This window comes from Strix uralensis, chromosome 12 (genome assembly GCF_047716275.1).
Source record: "Strix uralensis isolate ZFMK-TIS-50842 chromosome 12, bStrUra1, whole genome shotgun sequence".
NCBI lineage: Eukaryota > Metazoa > Chordata > Aves > Strigiformes > Strigidae > Strix > Strix uralensis.
The window spans coordinates 19,907,227-19,927,495 of record NC_133983.1 but is presented as its reverse complement, the minus strand read 5'-3'; the positions used below and the strand labels follow the sequence as shown (position 1 = coordinate 19,927,495).

Here is a 20,269-nt window from a genome sequence, read left to right as displayed (position 1 = left end):
ATAAGAACCTGGATCCGCTCAGAATATGATTCTGCCAGATGCTGATGGCTGTAACAAAGCACACCAACACTGTAGTTTTGCCACACAACTATTTTGCAACTATCAAACACACCTACAACAAAACCAGTTTGGTGGGAGGGACTTCCTTATATTTTCACATGTGGTTGCTGTCAGCAGGCTGAAATCTTGATAAGCTACACAGCCAACCTGGCTGACTTCACTGAAACCCTGTCGAAGGCAAGTCCTGAGCTGAAAAGCTACTGCTTGTGTTTCCCACCACAAGACGAGAGAGGACAACCATATTCTTCATCTGGCCAAAACTTGTTTCCAGCAGCATCAAAGATCCATACAGATTCCATCCAAAGGTCAACAGCTACAGTTTTTGATGAGGAATGTGCTGCTTTTGAGAGACAATGTTGTCACTGTGATCCACTTCCCCTACTCACGGCAATCAGTCCATTGTTCTCACTGAAAATGAGAAAGGGCTCGAGACCTCTGAAATGGAAACTGCCTATAAATCCAAATCATCCTAAAGCATAAACACAGACTGATGCATAACAGATTGATGCTACTTAAAATAAGCAACTCTAAAAGACACCCCTTCTCCCTAGTTTCCCAGAAAAATACAAACAAATAAAAAAAAGAAGTATCCCAAGAGTCCAGAGCATATGATTAGGCTGTAGTCATTCTGTAACATATTACACTTCATAGTACAAAACCAAATCCATCTGATCTCTACACCAGTTAAATGTGAATTTACTGGCTATCTACATTTTGAAGCCAATCACATGTTGATAAAAGCTGGGCTATGTAACAAGTTAATTTGTCCACTTCATTCACAATATGAACAAGTTGAAATTGCATACATGTTCTGATTTAGGGTTTCTGTAAGAAGAAGAATATGCATTCAGGGCTCTTACAATGAAGAAATAGGGAATGCTAAGAAGTATTCTTGGAGGCAGACGAGGAACACAATGAAGTGCAGAACTTACCTTCCACTGCAAAGAATGGAACCACTGATCCCTCAGGTAGCTGTTTGCAGCCTGCAATAAAAGTTACAAACAGCATCATTATTTTGTACCAGTGTTTCAGATCATCCAGTCAAAACTAAGCAAATCACCCATGTGTGCCCTAAAACCAGTAAGGGTGCACTCACGGTATTCTTCTGAACTTTATGACCCTGGCTAACTTCATCTCTAGCCTCATCAGAGTGAGGGAAACTCTTTGCTCAAACTACAACTTCACATTATAACCAGTTTATCTTCACAGAAAGCAGTGACACGAAGGCCTTGCTGCAAATGTAAAATAATGAAACAAAACCTTACAAAACATTAATCTCCTATGAAAGATGTCCAACCCAAAGACTGTGAAAAATCCTCCTTGATTTCAATCGGCTTTTGGTCAGATCTTTAAAGTCAGTGGAACATTTGCCTTTCCTATTAATCATCGGGAGCAGAGTAAGAAGATGGGTTGACATTTAACTAGGAGGGGTGGGGTTTTTTCCATACTCTAGTTTCCCTTCTTGTCCTGTTCCTCATCTGGCCCCAAAGCCATTCAAATAACGTTTTAGCTCTTTCAGAGATAAAACAGAGTGAAAAGCATAACACACAGACGTGCAGATACATGCACAGACTGTGCAGCAATGGCATAAATGTTGCAATAATCACTCCCAGCGATCACCCGTTTTCGTCTGTATTAAGCACAGCTGCCAGAAATTCTCAGTGTGAAGCCAGGTCCATAGCCAATGAAGGAATAGTTCAGCACTCCCAAAGGTCAAAAGGCTCGGTATCAAAAAATATAAAAGCATCTACAGTGACGTAAATATGCATGCCTTAACAAGGTGACATAAGTTTGAAATATTTGAGTGGGTAGAGATGCCCTTTGGTTTTTCCAATTCTATCTCATCGCTGCTAATGGGCAATTTTTACTTACAATTCAAATGCTTTACACAATCAGTGAAAATTACAGGATAGCCTATAAATCTATGTTTTTTATAAAAAAAAAAAAAAAAAAAAAAGGTGAGGTTCTTCACCAGCTAAAAACCACATACTTCTTGCAAATTAAAGCATCATTCAAGAAATTTCACTCCCCAACACCTTTTCAGGTAAGTATTCAAAATCCACACCACAGAATTAATTTCATTTCCTGACACTGGTTCAGTTCACTTATAATGGCAATAATACTAGAAGTAAAAACATTGTGTGGTTACCAAAATCGTGTTTAATCTCAAGGTCAGATACAAATGTCTTGCTGACATAAATTTGGACTGACTTCTCTGAATTAAATGGAGTAATGCTCTTTTATATATGCATTACATATTATTTATTTATATATTGATGAGAATCAGTTGCTCCTCCAGTAGTACTATCTCTAGGCAATAAAGCAGAATAAATCTATCATAATCTTGGCTGAACAGAGTTTTTCAAAACAAACTTTCCATTTCACAAAGAATGCTGACATACCAGAATATGAATTTGCTACAACTGGAAATAAAAAGCATAACTTCCTTTTTTCTTTGCATGTAATTAAAAATTGTAAAAACATTTAGAATGTAGATCTTCAGGATATTTGGTTTGCTGCTATTTAACGATTTTCTGTAATTTACACAGTACTTTCTCTATATATGTGCATTACAACATCTGATAAGATAGACCTTTTACCTATATATGTTACAGAACTGAATTTCAATTCAATATACTTTATACTATATTTTAATATAATAAAAAGCTCAAAAATAATTTGCCATAAAAAGCCTGAAGAACATTTTTAACATGTATTTCTTATCTTTGTCCAGACAAAATGCTTCTAAAACCCACCAGATTTCTTTGAAAGATTCAATTTCAAATTGAACCTTTTTTCTTTTTTTTAAAGGAGAAAACTGTTTCATGGAGGGGAAGAAAACCCTTCATTTCCAATGTTAGCATCAAAACCCTTTAAAAAAATAAGTAAAACTGAAAGGTTTTGTAGACTTGAGCATGTATACTAAGCAATAGCACCAATAATATTTCAAGTTACACATCCACTACTTCCTTTAAAAAATATATATGCAGATTGAGTATATAGCAGCTATGCAAACTAAGATACTGTTATTTAAATTGATAAAATCCAAAATATTCTAGGGAGATGTAGTACTTCTCTCAGGCAAATGTCAACCTGATTTAGTCCCTGGTCTGACCGTTACATGACTTGAACGAAAAATGCACTGAAGTCTGAAGTAAGAACAAATGTTAAAGCCCTAAATGGGAACTGTTGAGAACTGTTAATTATTCTCCTACTTTTGGGATGTCAGTAGCTACAGATTTTAAGAACACAACAAATAATCAGAAAATACTATGTGTAGATAGACTGTGCAACTGACAGGAGTCTTACATAAACTGGATGACAGAAACTATTAATGAGGACAAGAGCATCAGGCAGAGGTAGAGACACAAGTGGACTGCAAATACTGGAACAGAAAATAAAGAATGCTATAAAAGGCAAAACCAAAACCAGTAAAGGGAAGACTTAGTGACACCAGCAATACACAAAAAACATTTAAAAAGTAAAAATAGCAAAGTGACCAGGTTCCAAGTGTGAGACCAAGCACTGTCTACACGTAGTGTTAGCTACTGTAGAGAAGTGATCAAGAAAACCTGCATCTGAATCTAGGTTAGGAGTTTTAACCACTCTAAAAGTAGAAACCCTTAGAGCTCGGGCTGTCATTCAAGACCACTTCCAAGGAAAACGAAGACAAAGAAGACAAAGTGAACACAAAAGTGGAAAACAAACCTTTAGGGAATCCCCAGACTTCTATTAATGATCAGAATTCAACAGTAAGAGGAACTTGGAAAGTCAACGGTCATTTCACCAGCGCTCTTTCCACAGTGTTCAGCACAGATAGACTGAATGCATTTAACCCAACCACCATTATCTGGATGGAGCTGTCTGGCACCAGCATTTCCCACTTCTCTCAGGCAGCAGAGACTAATCCTTCCAGTGCACCCTTCCGTCTGCCTGACTCCAGCAAGCTGCAAAACCACAGCGATGCGCAGGAAACGCTGGACCTTTTGCAGAGGACAATGAAGAGCTCATTCCTGCACAGAATCCCTTGTTCCTCCCTCCTCTTTTTCAGGCTTACAGTGAGAAAGGGACTACAGGGAATATTTCTTTCTTACCAAAAGAACTGGGAGCTTCACAGTATGCCAGGATGACAGAAGAGCCACCAGGTTCTCGTCAGCGCTCATCCAGACAGCTGTCCAGCCCATGGCCACCTCCACACACACTGACTTTTTGTGCATAAAATTTCTGAAGTTTGGAGCAATAAGCGCCAAGGGGTAAAGTAGGGAACTACAGTTCATTTATAGGGGCTGTACATATTTACAGCTTTATCTGATGTGCATTCCTGGAGCCCAGCACTTCTGCACTGAAGTCATCACTTCCCGGGAACTGACACCTCCATTTTTTCACTCCAGCTAAGGGCATAACCTACTATATTTATTCAGCTCTAGGGTACAATAAAGAGGAGAAAATGAGACACAGCAGACTTTAAAACAGGCTTTCCTTAAGCATTCTGACCACACGGGGTAAGTTTTTCTTACTCTCAGCCTTGCCCACACAGTGGATCTGGTTCTACACCACTAATCTTACAGCTACCTTTCCAACTTAAAAAAGAGATTCAACCTGGAAACGTTTTGCCTGCTGTTGTTACAAAGAGTCAATGAGATGTACAATGGAGATTTCATAACCTAATCTATGTAAAATAATAGTTTGGGCTCCCTGTGTGTTTGGTATGTTTAGGCCTCAATTCTGCTATGAATTTTGTTCTCAAATGCAATGGCTTTAGCAGGGTGTGGGTGGCACACGGTCCAACTGATTGGAGCTTCTTGCACAATCACGGCCTCCCATTGTTTTTGCACAACCACAACATAGTAGAAAAGTACTTTAGAAAACAGAAAAATGTGACAGTAAAACTCTGAGAAGGTGCAAGAAGATTCAAACTACTTGTAGCTTGTTTATTATTATTCCAATGAGGACGACGAGTATCTACTTTAAGTGTGCCTACTGTAGGTAATATCCTTTTTTAAGATGAGTTGATCCTGAAACTGTGTTCTGAAGGATTTTATATTCTAATTTTTGGGGTGTAAATGTTCAGTCAGGGAGGAAAAGCCACCTGGGATCAGCTGCAGTACCAACTTTACTCATAGGATTAATTTAATCAGCCTCAAAAAGACACTCACAGGAGGAAAATTGTGCAAGAGATTAAATGCCTGCATATACAGAGCTTTGGCCAACATGAGTAAATTTACATCTCTGCTCAAAAAGAGAAGTATTTTTTTCTGCACCCAAACTACTTCATTTCTTAGTCAACCAGTAGGAATACACTTTTTCATTAAAAAGCAGCAAACTTTTTAAAAGCAGATTTTCTTTTTGCTCACAAAAATAGGAAACTGAACACTTGTTTCATGCCAGCATTACATCCCCTGCAGTAATTTCCACCCAGGTGAGGAGGAGACAAAATAGGAAACTGCGTGCTGCTGAGAAACAGAACACCTGAAACTCTGCAAGAAATGAACCACTTCAGAAATGATGGTGAAGACCTTTGGCTAATATAAATACAGCTCCACTGATACCAATATGTCTGTAGCAACAAGCATCAGCAGAAAATTTGTCATTTCCACCACACCACACATGTCATGCTACCAAGTTCCTTTAACAGTAAGTTAGCACTATGGCATCCCTTTTTACTGGCATGTGCATTACTCAGAAGAATACAAGAACAGACTTGCCCACGTAGCAAGAAGTTCCCAGATTTTTTCCTTACAACAGCGTTCTTCACACATACCCTCCTAAGGGATTTTGCCATCTGAAAAGATGTGGCAATAAGTGGGATTTGACAATCTAGATTCTGTTTTTAACTCTTCCTGGTTTTATTCTATGTTTCTATCTCTCTCCCTTGTTTGCTCTCTGGTCAGCAGGATGGGGTTTTGTTATGCTTTCCTCCAGCTGATATTCATTACTGGGACTCATACTGTAGGCTTCTCTGCACCGATTTATTATCAGCCACAGGAACAGCAGAGCAGAGCGGCTCAGGGCTGCAGGAAGTCAAACCCCCACGGCACACACACTGCTGCCTCATGCAGACTGTACAAAACCTTTATATCGCTGATGCAAATCCCAGCATTGCACCTCCACAACACAGGCAGGCCTGCAAGTGAAATCTGCCACTCTTCTGGCTTAACTCAAGGCACAGAGTTGCCAGTAATTGCTAGAAATGCTGTTTTCCTCCCGAAAATATTCCCTGTCTCTGCTGGATTCTGGTCCTTGCATGACCTCTCCACACCAGCAACATCAGCTGGACTCACACTTAAAACAAAAGCCAGGTTCTCTGAGGAGACCAAAATAAAACGTTACCAAAAATCCAGTGGAAACGTTTACTGTGGGGACTCCCTGGCAAAAACAGCGTGCTCAAGCACCGAGCTGAACGTGTGACTGTTGTGCTTGGTCAAGGCTTCCTGTTCTGTTTGTTTTTCCTTCTGACTACACTTAATTGCCAAGAAATTAATAAAACAACACTAGCAAGGTGGAAGTGGCACCTTTAAGGCATTTAGGACCCATCTGAAAGAAAGGACACCACAGGAAAGCAGGCAGTACTGTCATGACTGAAATACCAAAGCCTTTTTCCTGGGGTTCTTGCTACATTTAGTGTTAAGCAGCTTGTGAAATTATACTCTAAGTTTTTTTTCAAACTCTTTCAAAAGGTCTTTCCAGTTATTTCACTATCAATAGCAGCATCCTCTTCATAATCATCCACACAATACCATAATCGCACATTGTGCTTTACAAATGAAAAGCAGAAGAGCAGAAGTTTAGCCCAGCTGAAGGAGGCCCAGCTATTACTGATACTAAAGAGCTCACACTTCTTCAAAGGCTAAATTTAGCTTCTATTTCCTGGCCTAAAGAGCTTGTGGCTTAAGAGCCAGCTTCAGCAACACCTTCTTTCACACCTGCTATCCCAATTGTAGGAAAGAAAAAAAATCTGCGAGAGTTGATTCCTGCTCATCAGAAGGACCAGGGACCACATAATTTGGCCAGAGGAAAGAAAACACAAGCCCCCAGCATGTCTAGAAAACTGACATCCCCCCCATAAGGGATGATGAGAATCCCCAAACACCGGGCGGTGAAACACTCCTGTGCTCAGGCAGTTGTGCTTATACAACAAACACTGAGTGGGAAGCACATGCACGAAGACGACTTTTCAATATGATCCCAGCCCAGATTAAGCTGTTTGCTGCCTGAGAACCAAATCACCCTCTGAAACCCAGGTAGACACGTCCTGTTACAGTGATCCAATTTCCTAAGAGGAGCTGCATCACCTCCGGCGTTGCTTGTCAGATCTTCACGTGTTAAAATAGGTTGGGATGGGTCAGTATTGCTATGGGAGGACATCAGGATGATGTAAGGAAAGGTAATGGCACTCTTCCTTCTCTGACTCATTACTGTGCAGTAATAAGCCAGAAATAGACCTTGGTGACAGCAGACAGGGGGGATGAGAACTTGAACATGGACTCGGGACTCTCTTGTGGCATCTGTCATATCTAACACAGACAAACACATGAAGGATGAACTGACACCACATGCTGACATCCTCCCGCAAGGATTGCTGGAAATTAATTTCCATCTGAGAGAAATGCCAGTTGTCCAAAATTTGCTTCTGTTTCAAATCAGAAGCAGAAGTTGGAAATTTTAATTTTTCTGCAAAATGAAAAATCAGGAAAGCCTGTGATTCAGAACAACTAAAAACGCTTCATTTTCTGTTAAACCATGTCAATAGTACCCTATAGTATTAAAGAATTTACAATACAGCATGTGCAAAAAACATGTATCAAAATATAAAATTGAAATTACTCAGAAATGTGAAATAAATCAGGGGTGGGGATCAAAACAGTTCATTTAAACATTTTGTAAATATAAACCTCATGTAGATCAAGTCTGGAAAAAACAACCCAAACAACCAGATTTCACCAAAAGTGCACTTCAGAAGAAAGAGTACTGGGAGCATGTTTTGGACTAGTTTGACTTGTTCCACTATCATACATTTCCTGATACCAGAGTTGGTCATTACAGCAGAGCATGCTCAGACCAGCAGGGCAGAACGATTTTATAGAAGATCGGAAGTCCCATAATTTCCCATAAATGTTTTGAAGTCGCTCAGAAATCTGGAAATAACTGAAGTATGCAAGGGCTAATTTCTCAGTATCGCTGTTTCCCAGCACCTCAGTGAACATGTCTTTTGGATACTTAAACTCTTTGTCACATACACTAGACAGTTTCTGCTGAAGTCTGCCACTTGGCAAGTCCAGTTTTTGCATCTCAATTTCTTAAGTATACTAAACGTAATTTTTAGTACTGTTTGGGATTTGTGAATACACATTACAACTGTATAAGGGAAATCTATTTTTATACTCACTCCAATCTGACCACATTTGATGAATCAAGACACTACCAAGGACCAAGTCATACTAAAAACATTTTTAAGTTTGTATTTTCAATTATGTCGAAATTCCCATAGTTATAATGTAATTTGATCCAGTCTGCTCAGCCAGGCAGCAATAAACTTAAGAGAAGCACAGCTCACTCCATTTTTTTTATCAGTTCCTATGAGGTTACATAGAGACACCAATCTTTTCGAAGAAAATACCAAAACATCCATGCTTAGATGTTACTTTCTCACAAACGTAATTATTTATGTGTTTGGTTTGTTGGGGTTTTTTTTAAAGACAAATGGCAGGCTGCTCCAGATTGAAGTCTGCATGCCCTACCAATTTCCTTTAAACTCAACAGGGAGCTGTGGGTTCAAACTTTTGTGCAAAAGTGGTATCGTTAAAGTGTGTGTGTACACACCCAAATACACAAGCTCTATTATGATCATTTCTTTGAAGTTGCTCATATTTTTTCAAGAAAAAAAAAATAGCCTTTTTAATTTTTCATGAGTTATCCACAGTTTAAACCGATATTTTCTTCACATTTTCTGCAAAAATTGCTCACCCAGTCTGTTTACAGTCCTACCTGCATGAAATGCATATACACAATAGTCATGGCTGTATATTTAACTGAAAAAGTAAATTTCCAAAGGGTAACAGGTAACAAATTGTGTTTGAAACAATGTTGAGAACTATGGTAAGAGTTAAGTTGGTTGGAGTCAATTAGGTCTTTTTAAGTTATGACTGTTCAAAGTTCTTTGAGGGTCAAGCAGCTGGGTTTTCAGATGCTTTTCTTTTCCTACTCTAGAGCAGTTCCAAAGCTCAGTGCTGTGGAGTGCTTTTCTGTCACTAAAACTTGCAATGACCAAAGGAGTCTTACAAAACCTCACAAGTGGATGAAGAAATCTAGGAGAACTAGCATATGTAGATATCCATACAAATATACTGAAATCTTTCAGTGAAGATCAGATATCTTTTAAAAAAAGATACCTGTCCGTTCCAGTGCAAATTATGGGTTTCCTATATGAATTAAAAGATGAAATTTTGTATTTGTTTCATGCAGGAATAGGACTATATGTAAAAAAACCCAATTGTTCCAGATCTGCATCAATTTGCCTTTCCACGGAGCACTATTTTGATGCACAGAATCAGCAAGAAGATTTAATCACTGTGGCCCAAAATTTCCATTCTGACTGTCAAGCATCATGAAGAGTTGCAGAGCTATCACCCCGACCAAATTTTCTGGTGGTTAGATAATTCAACAGCACTGAGTTCTCTGTCTTTTCTGAGTCTATTTAATTAAGATTTCATGCATAGCAAGCAGAAGTTAAACAAGATTCATAGTAAGAGAGAAAGAAAATTGTACTTCTGTGTTTACTGTACCTGCAGTAAGACAGTACCCCCTGGGATTGTGAGCTGTAAACAGTACTTAGGGGCATTCTCCCAGGAGAGCAGTTGAACATCTTCAATAGCACTGTAGGAAATGGAGTTTTCCATGTACCCAGTTGGCTGCAAGAAAACAAAGGAGAGGAAAAAAAAGTTTACTTAGTCATCAGAAGTTTCACAATTTCAAAGTAAGAACAGCACTATCAAAATTACTCCTCCTCTTGAAAATATCTGCAAAATACCTAATTGGAATGCAAAATTCCCATACAGGCCAATCTACAAAGAGATCCAGCCAGCCACCTTCATCCAATTCATTCAAGTGTTAAGATCACTCACATAAAAACAAAACCAAACCAGACCTAGGTGGCTGAAGTGTACTATATTAAGGTTTTTAGTCCACGCATTCTAATTCTTCTCCCTGGCTGCAAGGTTGATCAAGCACATCATCAAAACCTAGACTGCCACATTTGATAGTGGTTCTTGGGGCTCCAAAGATTCAGCCCTCAGCGTTTAGACTCAAGCAAATGCAGAGCAACCAACCTACGCATCAGCATAGACATAAGTACTGGTGTCCTGCACATACTGCTAATGCCCAGTTTAAAGTGAAAGTCACAATTAAAACATAAATAACTAACTTGTGTTTGCAGTTACATGTACAACATAAATGGATTGCAGCAAGGAAACAAACTTAAACGTGAAACTCCTAATTAGTAAATTCCTAATTCTTAGGCATTACAGAGGCACAACTATCTCTGAGATAGGCTGAAATATAAATGTATATATGCAAACTTCCCTAAAATCATGTCCTAAACATACACAGAGATATAGCTGTGTATCTATTGAGTATGAGTACATACATTGTACTTTATGCCAGTCTTTTGTGTTAAGTAATTTAGAGGTCCTCAAAGACGTTGTTTATTTCGCTTTGTTATAGCGTAAGCAAACTGATCAGTATTGCTATGGCAGAGAAACTCTTTTCATACAGAAATGATTAATGCCACCACGTGGATAAACCCTTGGGTTGGCCATGTCTTGCAAGAGAATAGAGCTCATTACGTTTATGAATTATTTTCTCACTATTACTGGTTTACATAGAACTTAAACTTCTCAAACTTACTCCCACTGTGCCCAATACATAAGTTATTTTTAACTGACAGCCTTGAAATAAAGAAGGCAAGGGAGAAACCACATCTATTTCAGGGTCAAACAGGGCCAACTCTTAAAATCACAACACAGGATTCCTGGGGGCGAGTGTGAAATAAGCAAATTTCATTTGGAACGTCTCTACTTCTAATTGGTACAACTTTCTTCCATAAGTTAAGTAGGTGGTGCATCTGGAAATCATACTCTGAAGTTATACACTTCATACATGTTCATAAGGCCTTAAACGTCATCTGCCAAAATGCAATGATGTCCCTGTCATCCACCTTTGCTGCTACAAAAAGTCAGTTGTCTTTTCAGCAAGAAAAACCCAGCCAGCCAGGGAACTGAACTTTAATATCTTTTTCAGTAACGCTTGTTGCAGCAGCACTCATTTTACACTAGCCCTTGCTGAAAACAATTTTTGCTGTCTCTTTAACAAAAACCTTGTTATGCAGGAAGTATGATAAAGTTCTGCTTATTCATTTACCCACAATATTGTTCTACACTAGTGACTGGAATCCCAGTGGCTTAACGCTGATACCGTACGTCATGCATTGCCTACTGGAGAGTAATTATCTCACAGGAAACCAAAGGCCCAAGATCCTTCGGTAATCAGCATTACAACGCTCTGGGAAAAATATGAAAACAACCAGCATAAAATCTAGTATGCTCAGGAGGCAAAGTTATCAAAAACATGGTCTGAAAGACTAGAGAAGGCAGAAACCCAGACCCAGCCGACACAAATATAAAATGAAATGAATCAAAGCAATTTAAATTTCTCTCTTAAGAAGGTGCTGACTGCCCTTAATACCCTCCATTAACTTCAAAGAGGATTTGAAGAATTCTCACAGAATCTGTTCCCAAGAGAAGCCTCTTCTGTACTTTAAATCATCCATTTAAACAGCATTAAAGACAGCTGATCCAGCTCAGTCACAGCTCTGTAGCCATACACAAGTGATTCCATCCCAGGCATAAACCTCTTCTCATAGGACAGTCCTTTTCATTAAGGAGAATGGAGGAACACAAGAGTCCTGCAGTTTGCTAAGGATGGGAAGACTACCTAAACCATCACATGGAATTACACAGATGGTTAATGTCTCCAAATGAAAGCGTTATGCCATTGAGGTAGTTTATTTGGCACTCATATGATCCTACTTCCATACCTTCTATCTAGCCATACCACACACAAAGCTTTACTACAGCTGTTTGCTCTTGCTCAGAAAATGAATAGCCCAAATCTACTTTAATCCCTATAAGCAACATCATATGTATTGTTTCTGTTTTCATTAAAAACACCATGTTCTACGAAGTAAAATGTTTCCAGTTCTGAAAACAGCGGCTATAGGCAGCTTCACCTATGTTTCACAGTTGAAGAGCCTAAAGCGAAGTGATTTATCACTGTGTAGAGCTCCTTGAAATTGTGCTTCTAGATGTTGTCAAACACTGAAGACCACACTCCCACATCAGGGCTGTGCTGAAAAGTTCTGAAGCACTGAAACAGAGCTGTCCTTGCACCTGAGGCTTCCTCACAAGGCTCTGGTGCTCCTCACAGAGAGACCACAGCACTAATGAAGTGAAGGTCAGCCCCACACAAAGGCATCCCTTCCCTAATCCCTGCGCACACACAGATGTGAGGACAGAGCAGGACAGAGCGGTGTTCCCCGGTTGTGTTTTCTCAAGACCAAGCACAATTCAGCTGTTTATCAGGAAATGGCCTGAGGTAAAACCACAGCCTGAGTCACTGGTTCCTCTTAAAACACAGGCTATTTTGACATTCAGGTATGCAAACGTCAATCACAGTGAATCATTGTGGTTGATAAATAAGCAGTGCAAGTGTTGCATGTTCTCATGGACCAGCTGGTCTTGCTTGCACACAACCCCCAGGAAGCTGCATCCTCACCCCCAGGTCGCTCCATGGGAAATACAAATTAGAACAACACGCAAGACCAGAAATGTGGATTCAGAGATTTAAAAATACCTAAAATGACACAGATCCTCAGTGGGTCACCATGAAGCATCTGGCATCAGTACTAATCTTAAGCATCATTCCCACCTCCATCCACCCACTTTGCCTCTGCCTGTACAAATACTAGTCTGGCTGTGGCGTTGGGCAAATCAGGGAACCCATCCAGCTTTTGCCAGATTACTTTTTAGCTCCTTCGGCCCCATTTCTAACATGAAACAGAAACTAGTAAATTAACATAATTTGGGGGGCACCATAGAAGGGAGTGAGCAGTGAGGACCTGAATATTTCAGTCTAATTATTGGTATGAGATAGTCTAAAGCCACAGCATTTTTGAGCAGTAATAGATCAAGTTCAGTTGAAAATGCCTTTATTTGAGAAAACAGTAATTCTTATTTTTATAGCTGTCACTGTTGAAAGAAGATTTATATTTCTTGGCAAAGTCTGAAATCTATCAAACGAAGCAAGATAATGCACTTTTCTCATTCACTCTACAAAATTAATCCTGACTTAGGAAACTTTGGCCAGAGAATCTACATATGTCAGCTTACAGATTTACAGTTACAGTTTTAACTTCTGTTTGCTGTTGAACATGTTCTGAAAAACTGTAAGATACTCATAAATGAAAATGAAATTTATTACAACAAACAAAAACCTTAAGTCAAGGAAACATTTTTCTCTTCACTTTAGCCTTTAGCCTCCTTAATGAAACATGCTACTTCTCCATTGGGAAATCAGGTATGTTTTAACCTCAGTGAGAACTTTGTCTTTTTTCAGTTCCATAAAGATTTATTAATCATACCACTTTGAAACAACTTTGTACCAGAATAGCCACACACCAAAACCTACTATAAATCAAATCTTAGGGGAATCCAGTGCTCCCAAAACTGGAAGAACATGTAGGCTCACGCATAAGGCTAGTTTTCTCTTAGAGTTTCTGGAAAAAGTTGGCAGCAGCAGACTACTCAATAATGCAAAAATCTGCCCACTTGTTTCCATGGGAAATTCTAAAAGGGAAAGAATAAACATGACGTCCATTGTTAATATGAGGCTTGTATGCACTTACTCATATAATAACGTACTAAATTTTCAGCTGCATAAGCGTCTAGAAAAGATGAATTCTACAAATAGAGATGGTTATTTGTATTAAAACATATTTAGACTGACAACTCCCACCAAGACAACAACAATGAAGAATGATTTTCCCAATTAAATACTCCGGATGGTAGGGGGAAATGGGGCTATTCTAGACCCTTGCTCTTCCACTGTCAGGTGCTTATTTCTCTCTTGGATGCTCTTAAGAACGAGCCATGCTGCTGTAGCCCAGGATGATGAGCATACTGTATTACATGTAAGTTTTCCATACCCAAATAAGATTCAGTCCTGCTGAATAACATGTAGGAAGAGTTGATTGCTCTCTAAACTTTAATGGGGGTGGAGACTATTCAGTCGGCACATTGAAGGGTAATGGACTCTGAAACTGCTGAAAACAATGGACGGTTTGAAATAAATCTCTGTTAGGAGACATCCCCGGCTCCAGAGAACGCCCCTGCAAATGTAGCTATTTCAGATAAGAGCAATTAACATCTTTGTTCATTAACTATATAACCTATCAGAAGACATTTATCAAGTTAAGCAATTAGTAGTACTATGCCATAATATGCAGCACAGTACAATTTGTCTCACTCTTGATATGGAAGAATTTACTGCTATGCTCACTTGTCATAATGACTTGAAAGAGTTTAAAGTCAATGTTAATCTCACAGAGATTAATGTGATAAGAAAACAGACAGAAAGGCTAACAGTGGGGAAACACCTGACTCTTCCCCAAAACTGCACAAAGGAATTTCTGCTGTTGCAAGGAAGCTCATTCTCATCTAATCACACTTCCTGGACCCCCGGCCTGCCCATCATCACCATTCCCTTCCCACTCCTCCTGTTAGGTAATAGGTTTCATGTCTTGGACCATAAGGGAAGGGCTCACTTGCTCTTTGCATTGGGAGTAGGACTACATTAGGTGAAATGGGTGCTTAATCCAGGGATCCATGGGGAAGGGATCTCTCCATGGGGGGAACCTAAATTATTTCTGCTTGTAGCTGCTTTGTTCCCAAGTGTCTCCAAGTTTGGTAGCAATGCTTGGTGGGGTTTGGTTGGTTGGTTTTGGAGCTTTTTGATACATGGAAACAAATTTGGACACAGTGGCCCAAATGTTCATGAGGCTCTACCAGTCCATGTCAGCTGAAGGGTGTACTAGTGCATAATTAATGACAGGAAAGAGAGGGAGGGGTTTTCCTACCACATTTATTTGTGTGTGGGTGACTGTGTGTATAAACATCCATGTGTGTATGTATGTGTATAAACGTACACACACACACACCCCTTTCTTTATAGCTATAGAGAGATAAAAGATAGTAGAAACTTATCCCATATCTCTCTATACAAAAATACAGCAGCAACTGTCATATGCTCAGTGCAAAGTAGTTCAACCTCAGTAAGTGACATGATCTAATTAAGAAAGGCCGGATCTTCAGCTGAGCTGATCATCCAAGAGACTTCAGTGGAACTTCACTAATTTTTACCAGCTGGGAATCTAACTCAGAAATTCAACAGAAATTCAACCAAATCTAGCTTTGCAGCAAAAATGTGCATATATCTCCTTCTTTCCTCTAAATATTTAAGACGACTAAGACTTGAGGCTGTTGCATTAATTAACCTTACAAAACCGATAAAAATGTAAGAGTTGCCAGTAAGAAACAGATTACCCCAGACTGTGCAGAAAAAAAAACCTTCCACTCTGCAGCAGGGCTGAAGTATCAGTTTTGTGGAGCTACAGAAAATGGACAGGCCGAAACTGTTCATCAAAGGGCTGAGAAGAAAAAACTGGTCTTGACATTAAGCTCGACATGAGCTACAAAATCTGTGAAATTGGTGCAGCAGACACCAGCAGAGGGAAGAACTTCAGATTAATTCAGATCTGACATAAGTTTAAAGCATGTAAGTTCATCATTGAGAAGAATGGAAAATAGTCATATTATGGGATATGTACCATGACAGGAGAGTCAAATAAGCAGGAAAAAATTACTGTGTTAGCTGAAATGCATATAGAGTTGTTTTTTTTTTTTTAAATGAGATCCTTCTCTTTTACTGTTAAACCCAGCTGAAGGTGCACTTCCAAGCGTTCAGTTTATTTTATCAACAGAACCATTTGACTTTCTGGGAGTAGAAGACGACACATATCTTGAAGACTTTCTGAAGATGCCCATCATCAAGATGACCTTGTCTAAGTGCCCCATAAGAAATCAACCATTTCTCTCTGGCTAGCTTAGCATGACAAAGGGAACACCACTGGGACTTCCAGTAGTGCTGAAGGCTTAATCAGTTGCAGTGCTGGTGTCCAAAAAGCTCTCTCTGGAAACAAGCCTATATAAGAAACCTTGTCTCCTGCTATCAAACCTCTGCTAACAGGGATGACAACATGCTGCAAGGTGCACGTGCCCCACTGCAGAGCTGGAGGCTGACCACCGCTTGTCACTGAGATGGTGGCCAAATCCGCCCGATCACGGCCCACAGGCAGCAAGGCTGCTCCCAGACCAGCGACCAGGAGCAGGAAGGGGACGGAGCTGTGTTTGACGCAACCTGCCAGAGACTTTCACAGACACTGGCCTGACTCGCCTGTCAGGTGGAGGGCCTCTGGTTGGAACAGCGATTCTCCAAGCATGTGCTGCAGCCTTCAACCCCTCCCAATGAACACAGGGAACTTGAAGAGAAGAATTATTAACCCACACTTACCAACCTAGAAGAAAAAAATCTTAGTTAAGATTATAGCTGCATCATGCTCTTGATCATGCCTTAGATGACACAAGAAGCCCGAGAGATGTGGGAAAAGGGCTCAGACTTCCCGACTCCAACCATGTGAATCAGCTCTAAACGTATCCTCCTGCTCCTCCAAAACTGCATAACCGATTCACAAAAAGGACCATTCCTTAGCAGGATTCATGTTTTCCATCCCCTTGCATGTATCACTGCACTCCGTGACATCCCTCCTGGGGAGGAAGTACTCAATAACCTTGACAAGACGGGTAGGTTATTTATCCACACCACCAGCCAAAATACAGCAGGTACACACCTCACAGAAGCAGCAATAAGTAACAAGAGTAGTGGGGACTTACTGCAGAAGACTGTACACACACGTACTTCTGTAAAACAACTGTTAGAGGAATATTGGAAAATCCCTAACTTTTGCCCAGAACATAAAACATCTAGTGACTGCTAAACAGATCTTTGCTAAGTCACCATAGCAACAATGATGTGACAGAAAACAAAACCACATCCACAAACCGTTCTTGAGTCAAGGCTGCTCTCTATTTTCAATTCTCTTTCAATAAATCAGCCATGTCACATGCCATGAAATGTATCAAATGCTGATAAACCAGAAAGAGGAGTAAGGGTTGGGTGTAAGGATTTCAGACCAAGCCAGACACAATGTATGCTATACTAAAATGCCATCCTTTAATGACTACTTTAACCAGGGGCAGCCTTGAGAGCTGGAAATGAAAGATCATGAGCTGATTTCAAATACAAAGCTGGCACCTGAAAAATAATCAGTCTGTTAAATAACTGGAAACACGGCCAAACTGACATGTACTACAAACAGGAGATCTCTGTTCAGTTGTGTTTTTCAGAACTGGTTTAGGTAATTACAATAGTATGTTTCTAGTTCATATTGTCCTTGCACTTACAGTGGTTTTTATTTCTTGTTTACAGATCTCCAAAGGCCAGTCGTTCATTATCTCTAGGTAGGTCAATAAAAGGTGAAGAAGGAAACCGCATTAGTTATCAGTAGGGTCACATCTGCTGTGCAAGGATCTGCACCTCCCACGGAAAATTTTAGGGTATTACAAACTGAAAAAGCAGAAGGCAGCTGTAACAGAAGCAATACATTCACCTCTGACGCCTGTACATACTCAGTCTAACATGAGAGGTGATCCAAGTATAAAATACTGAATTGGTAAGAAGCTGAACTACCCAGGATCCCACGTCCCATTAGGAATACAGAATTTGACTCATGGACTCTGCAATCCTGACAGTTCTCACCACCTTCTTAATGTGCATTCCAGCTCACTTCTTACTACAATTTATTTACAAGATCTAGAAATTAAATTGTAAAACTAAGCATAGCATAAATACCCTATATATTAACTTCTTGTTCTTCATTTAAACAAGCATTCTCCAACACTACTTATCATGTCCATGCCTTTTACCTGTAGAGCCGTGAAACCCTTAGACACTGTAATAGTCAAATGGTTTCCATTAAGAATTTTTTCCTTTGCTTTTTAATGGACTTTTAACCCTGCAGTTTCCACGATGCCACATGCAATCTCAATTTGGTGAACAAGTACAGGACAGGGAGTGCAGTAACCCAACTACGCTTCTGAATTCCCAATAGGGAATGCTCTATTCTGATCTTTTCTGGAGAAAAGATGAGCAGCTCTTGAGTTCCCAGCAAAATATTAACACAGCTCTCTGCTGTATGTTAGATAAGAGAAAGGACATGCAGCAGAGCCTTCAAAAAAAGCTACAGATACTCTGTTTATGATAGTCTCACTAAACGCTCACTGTTACTAGGCAAAAAAACCCAGGGACCTCCTGAGGATGAGTCACAGCCACTTGGAATCACCTTCTGCTACAGGAGGAGGTGGCAAAACATTGTTAAAGTGCCAGTGTTTTGTTTCACAGGTCCTACCTTCAACAATAATTTGGACAGTTCTACATAATTTTAAGTGAGATCCAGCTCTCATGTCTGCAGCAGTGATTCCCTCTTGATTTTGTATCTCGGCATTACAGAATGACACCATGACACTAACGGAAAAGTGCCCTTTTACTTCTCTTCATCAGGAAGACTTCTGCAAAATTGTGGTTGCACACTCCTGGCCCCACCCATAACCTCCTCCACTGTTGGTCTTCCTCATTGTTTAATGACTGACTGACTGTTTGTACTGGAAGGGAGTGTTGCTGTCTAAATAGAGGGTAACTGAAATACGTGTGATACCTCCATGGAAGGGAGATGGTGAGGGAATGGAGAAGGAGAGGGAAACTGCAGTGAAGTATCAGAGTAAATATTTGAGAAAAGTGTCAGTTGACTGGTAAATGCATAATGGAGAAGACACAGAGAACCAGCCAGAACCTAAATCACCTTCGTAAGCTCCCTTACTATGCAAAAGGATACAAATAAGTATTTAAAGTGACACTTTCTCTTAAAAAAAAACCAAACTGTATTTAGCTAAAATCATAAAGGCATTGTGCTTACAGAGAATGAAGTGGTATGAAACTGTCAAACTCAACAAGAAAACATTCTGTTTCAACACAACATTTATTAGCCTAGCAAGTTATTCTTCAAGATAGCTAAATAAGAGTGCCTAAAGTGAAACATGGGCACCTGCTTATGAAAGGTGTCGTTATCATCATCTCAACAGACACACTTTGAAAAGCAGAACAAAGAGCAACCCTACAATCAGACGCTGTGAAACTGGCAAACCCTTTTATCTGGGCGGCTCCCGAAAGGCTGGAGAACAATTCCAAGGAATTGCAATAGTTCCCCCAGGGATGGCGATGCATGTGGCTCCCAAGAGGTGTGTTTCAAGAGAAGCCTGGTTTATCAGATGCTAATGCATCACACACATGGCTCTTCTCTCTCGTGCTGTTTTTTGGAAAATTAAACCACCTTAGTCCTCCAGTAGTATTTTCTGCTCCAGTTGGATGATTCAGCCCTCAACAAGACACACTTGCTCACTTCCTCTATATCCTCTGATATCACTCACACATGAACAAAGAAACAGAGGCAGATGCCCTCCCTGCTGCTGTTTCAAGGGACCAAGCAGGGGCTCACACAACACACCAGACCATGCAGATGTGTCCCTAGGTGATGCAATTTTGGAAAAAAAACGCTACTTAACCAGCCAGCACCTAGTGATGCACATCTGAAGGTGAGAAGCAACACAAATGCTTCCCAGGCTGCAGGAAAAATCAGACAGCGTTCAGGATTTCCTCTGCCTATTTACTTGGCCTTACTTACATTCTCAGACCATAAAGATGCCACAATGCTACTGCTTAAAGGGAAATTTATGCAGCACACTACCTATCAACATAGAGATGGCTTATACAGTACCACTTGAGAGTTATACATTCAGTGAAAAAACACCCTCCCAACAAAGCAGCTTTGCGTTACAGACTAGGTTGACTCCTTCCCTTCCTTCCAATTTCATATCAAAACTGTTTTAAAATAATTCCAGCCTTTTAGACAAGATAGATCTTCAGGTTG

General features: G+C 40.0%; 1 protein-coding gene across 1 annotated transcript in view; it reads right to left on the bottom strand.

The window, feature by feature from the left end:
* The window catches only part of CMIP (c-Maf inducing protein), a 135,757-nt gene that overhangs the window by 52,977 nt on the left and 62,511 nt on the right, over positions 1-20,269 (bottom strand). The window contains exons 2-3 of the mRNA XM_074881521.1: positions 9,843-9,968; positions 993-1,043 (exon numbers count right to left, since the gene is read on the bottom strand). Of these exons, the coding sequence (XP_074737622.1) occupies positions 993-1,043; positions 9,843-9,968 (177 nt within the window). The remainder of the gene's footprint in view (positions 1-992; positions 1,044-9,842; positions 9,969-20,269) is intronic.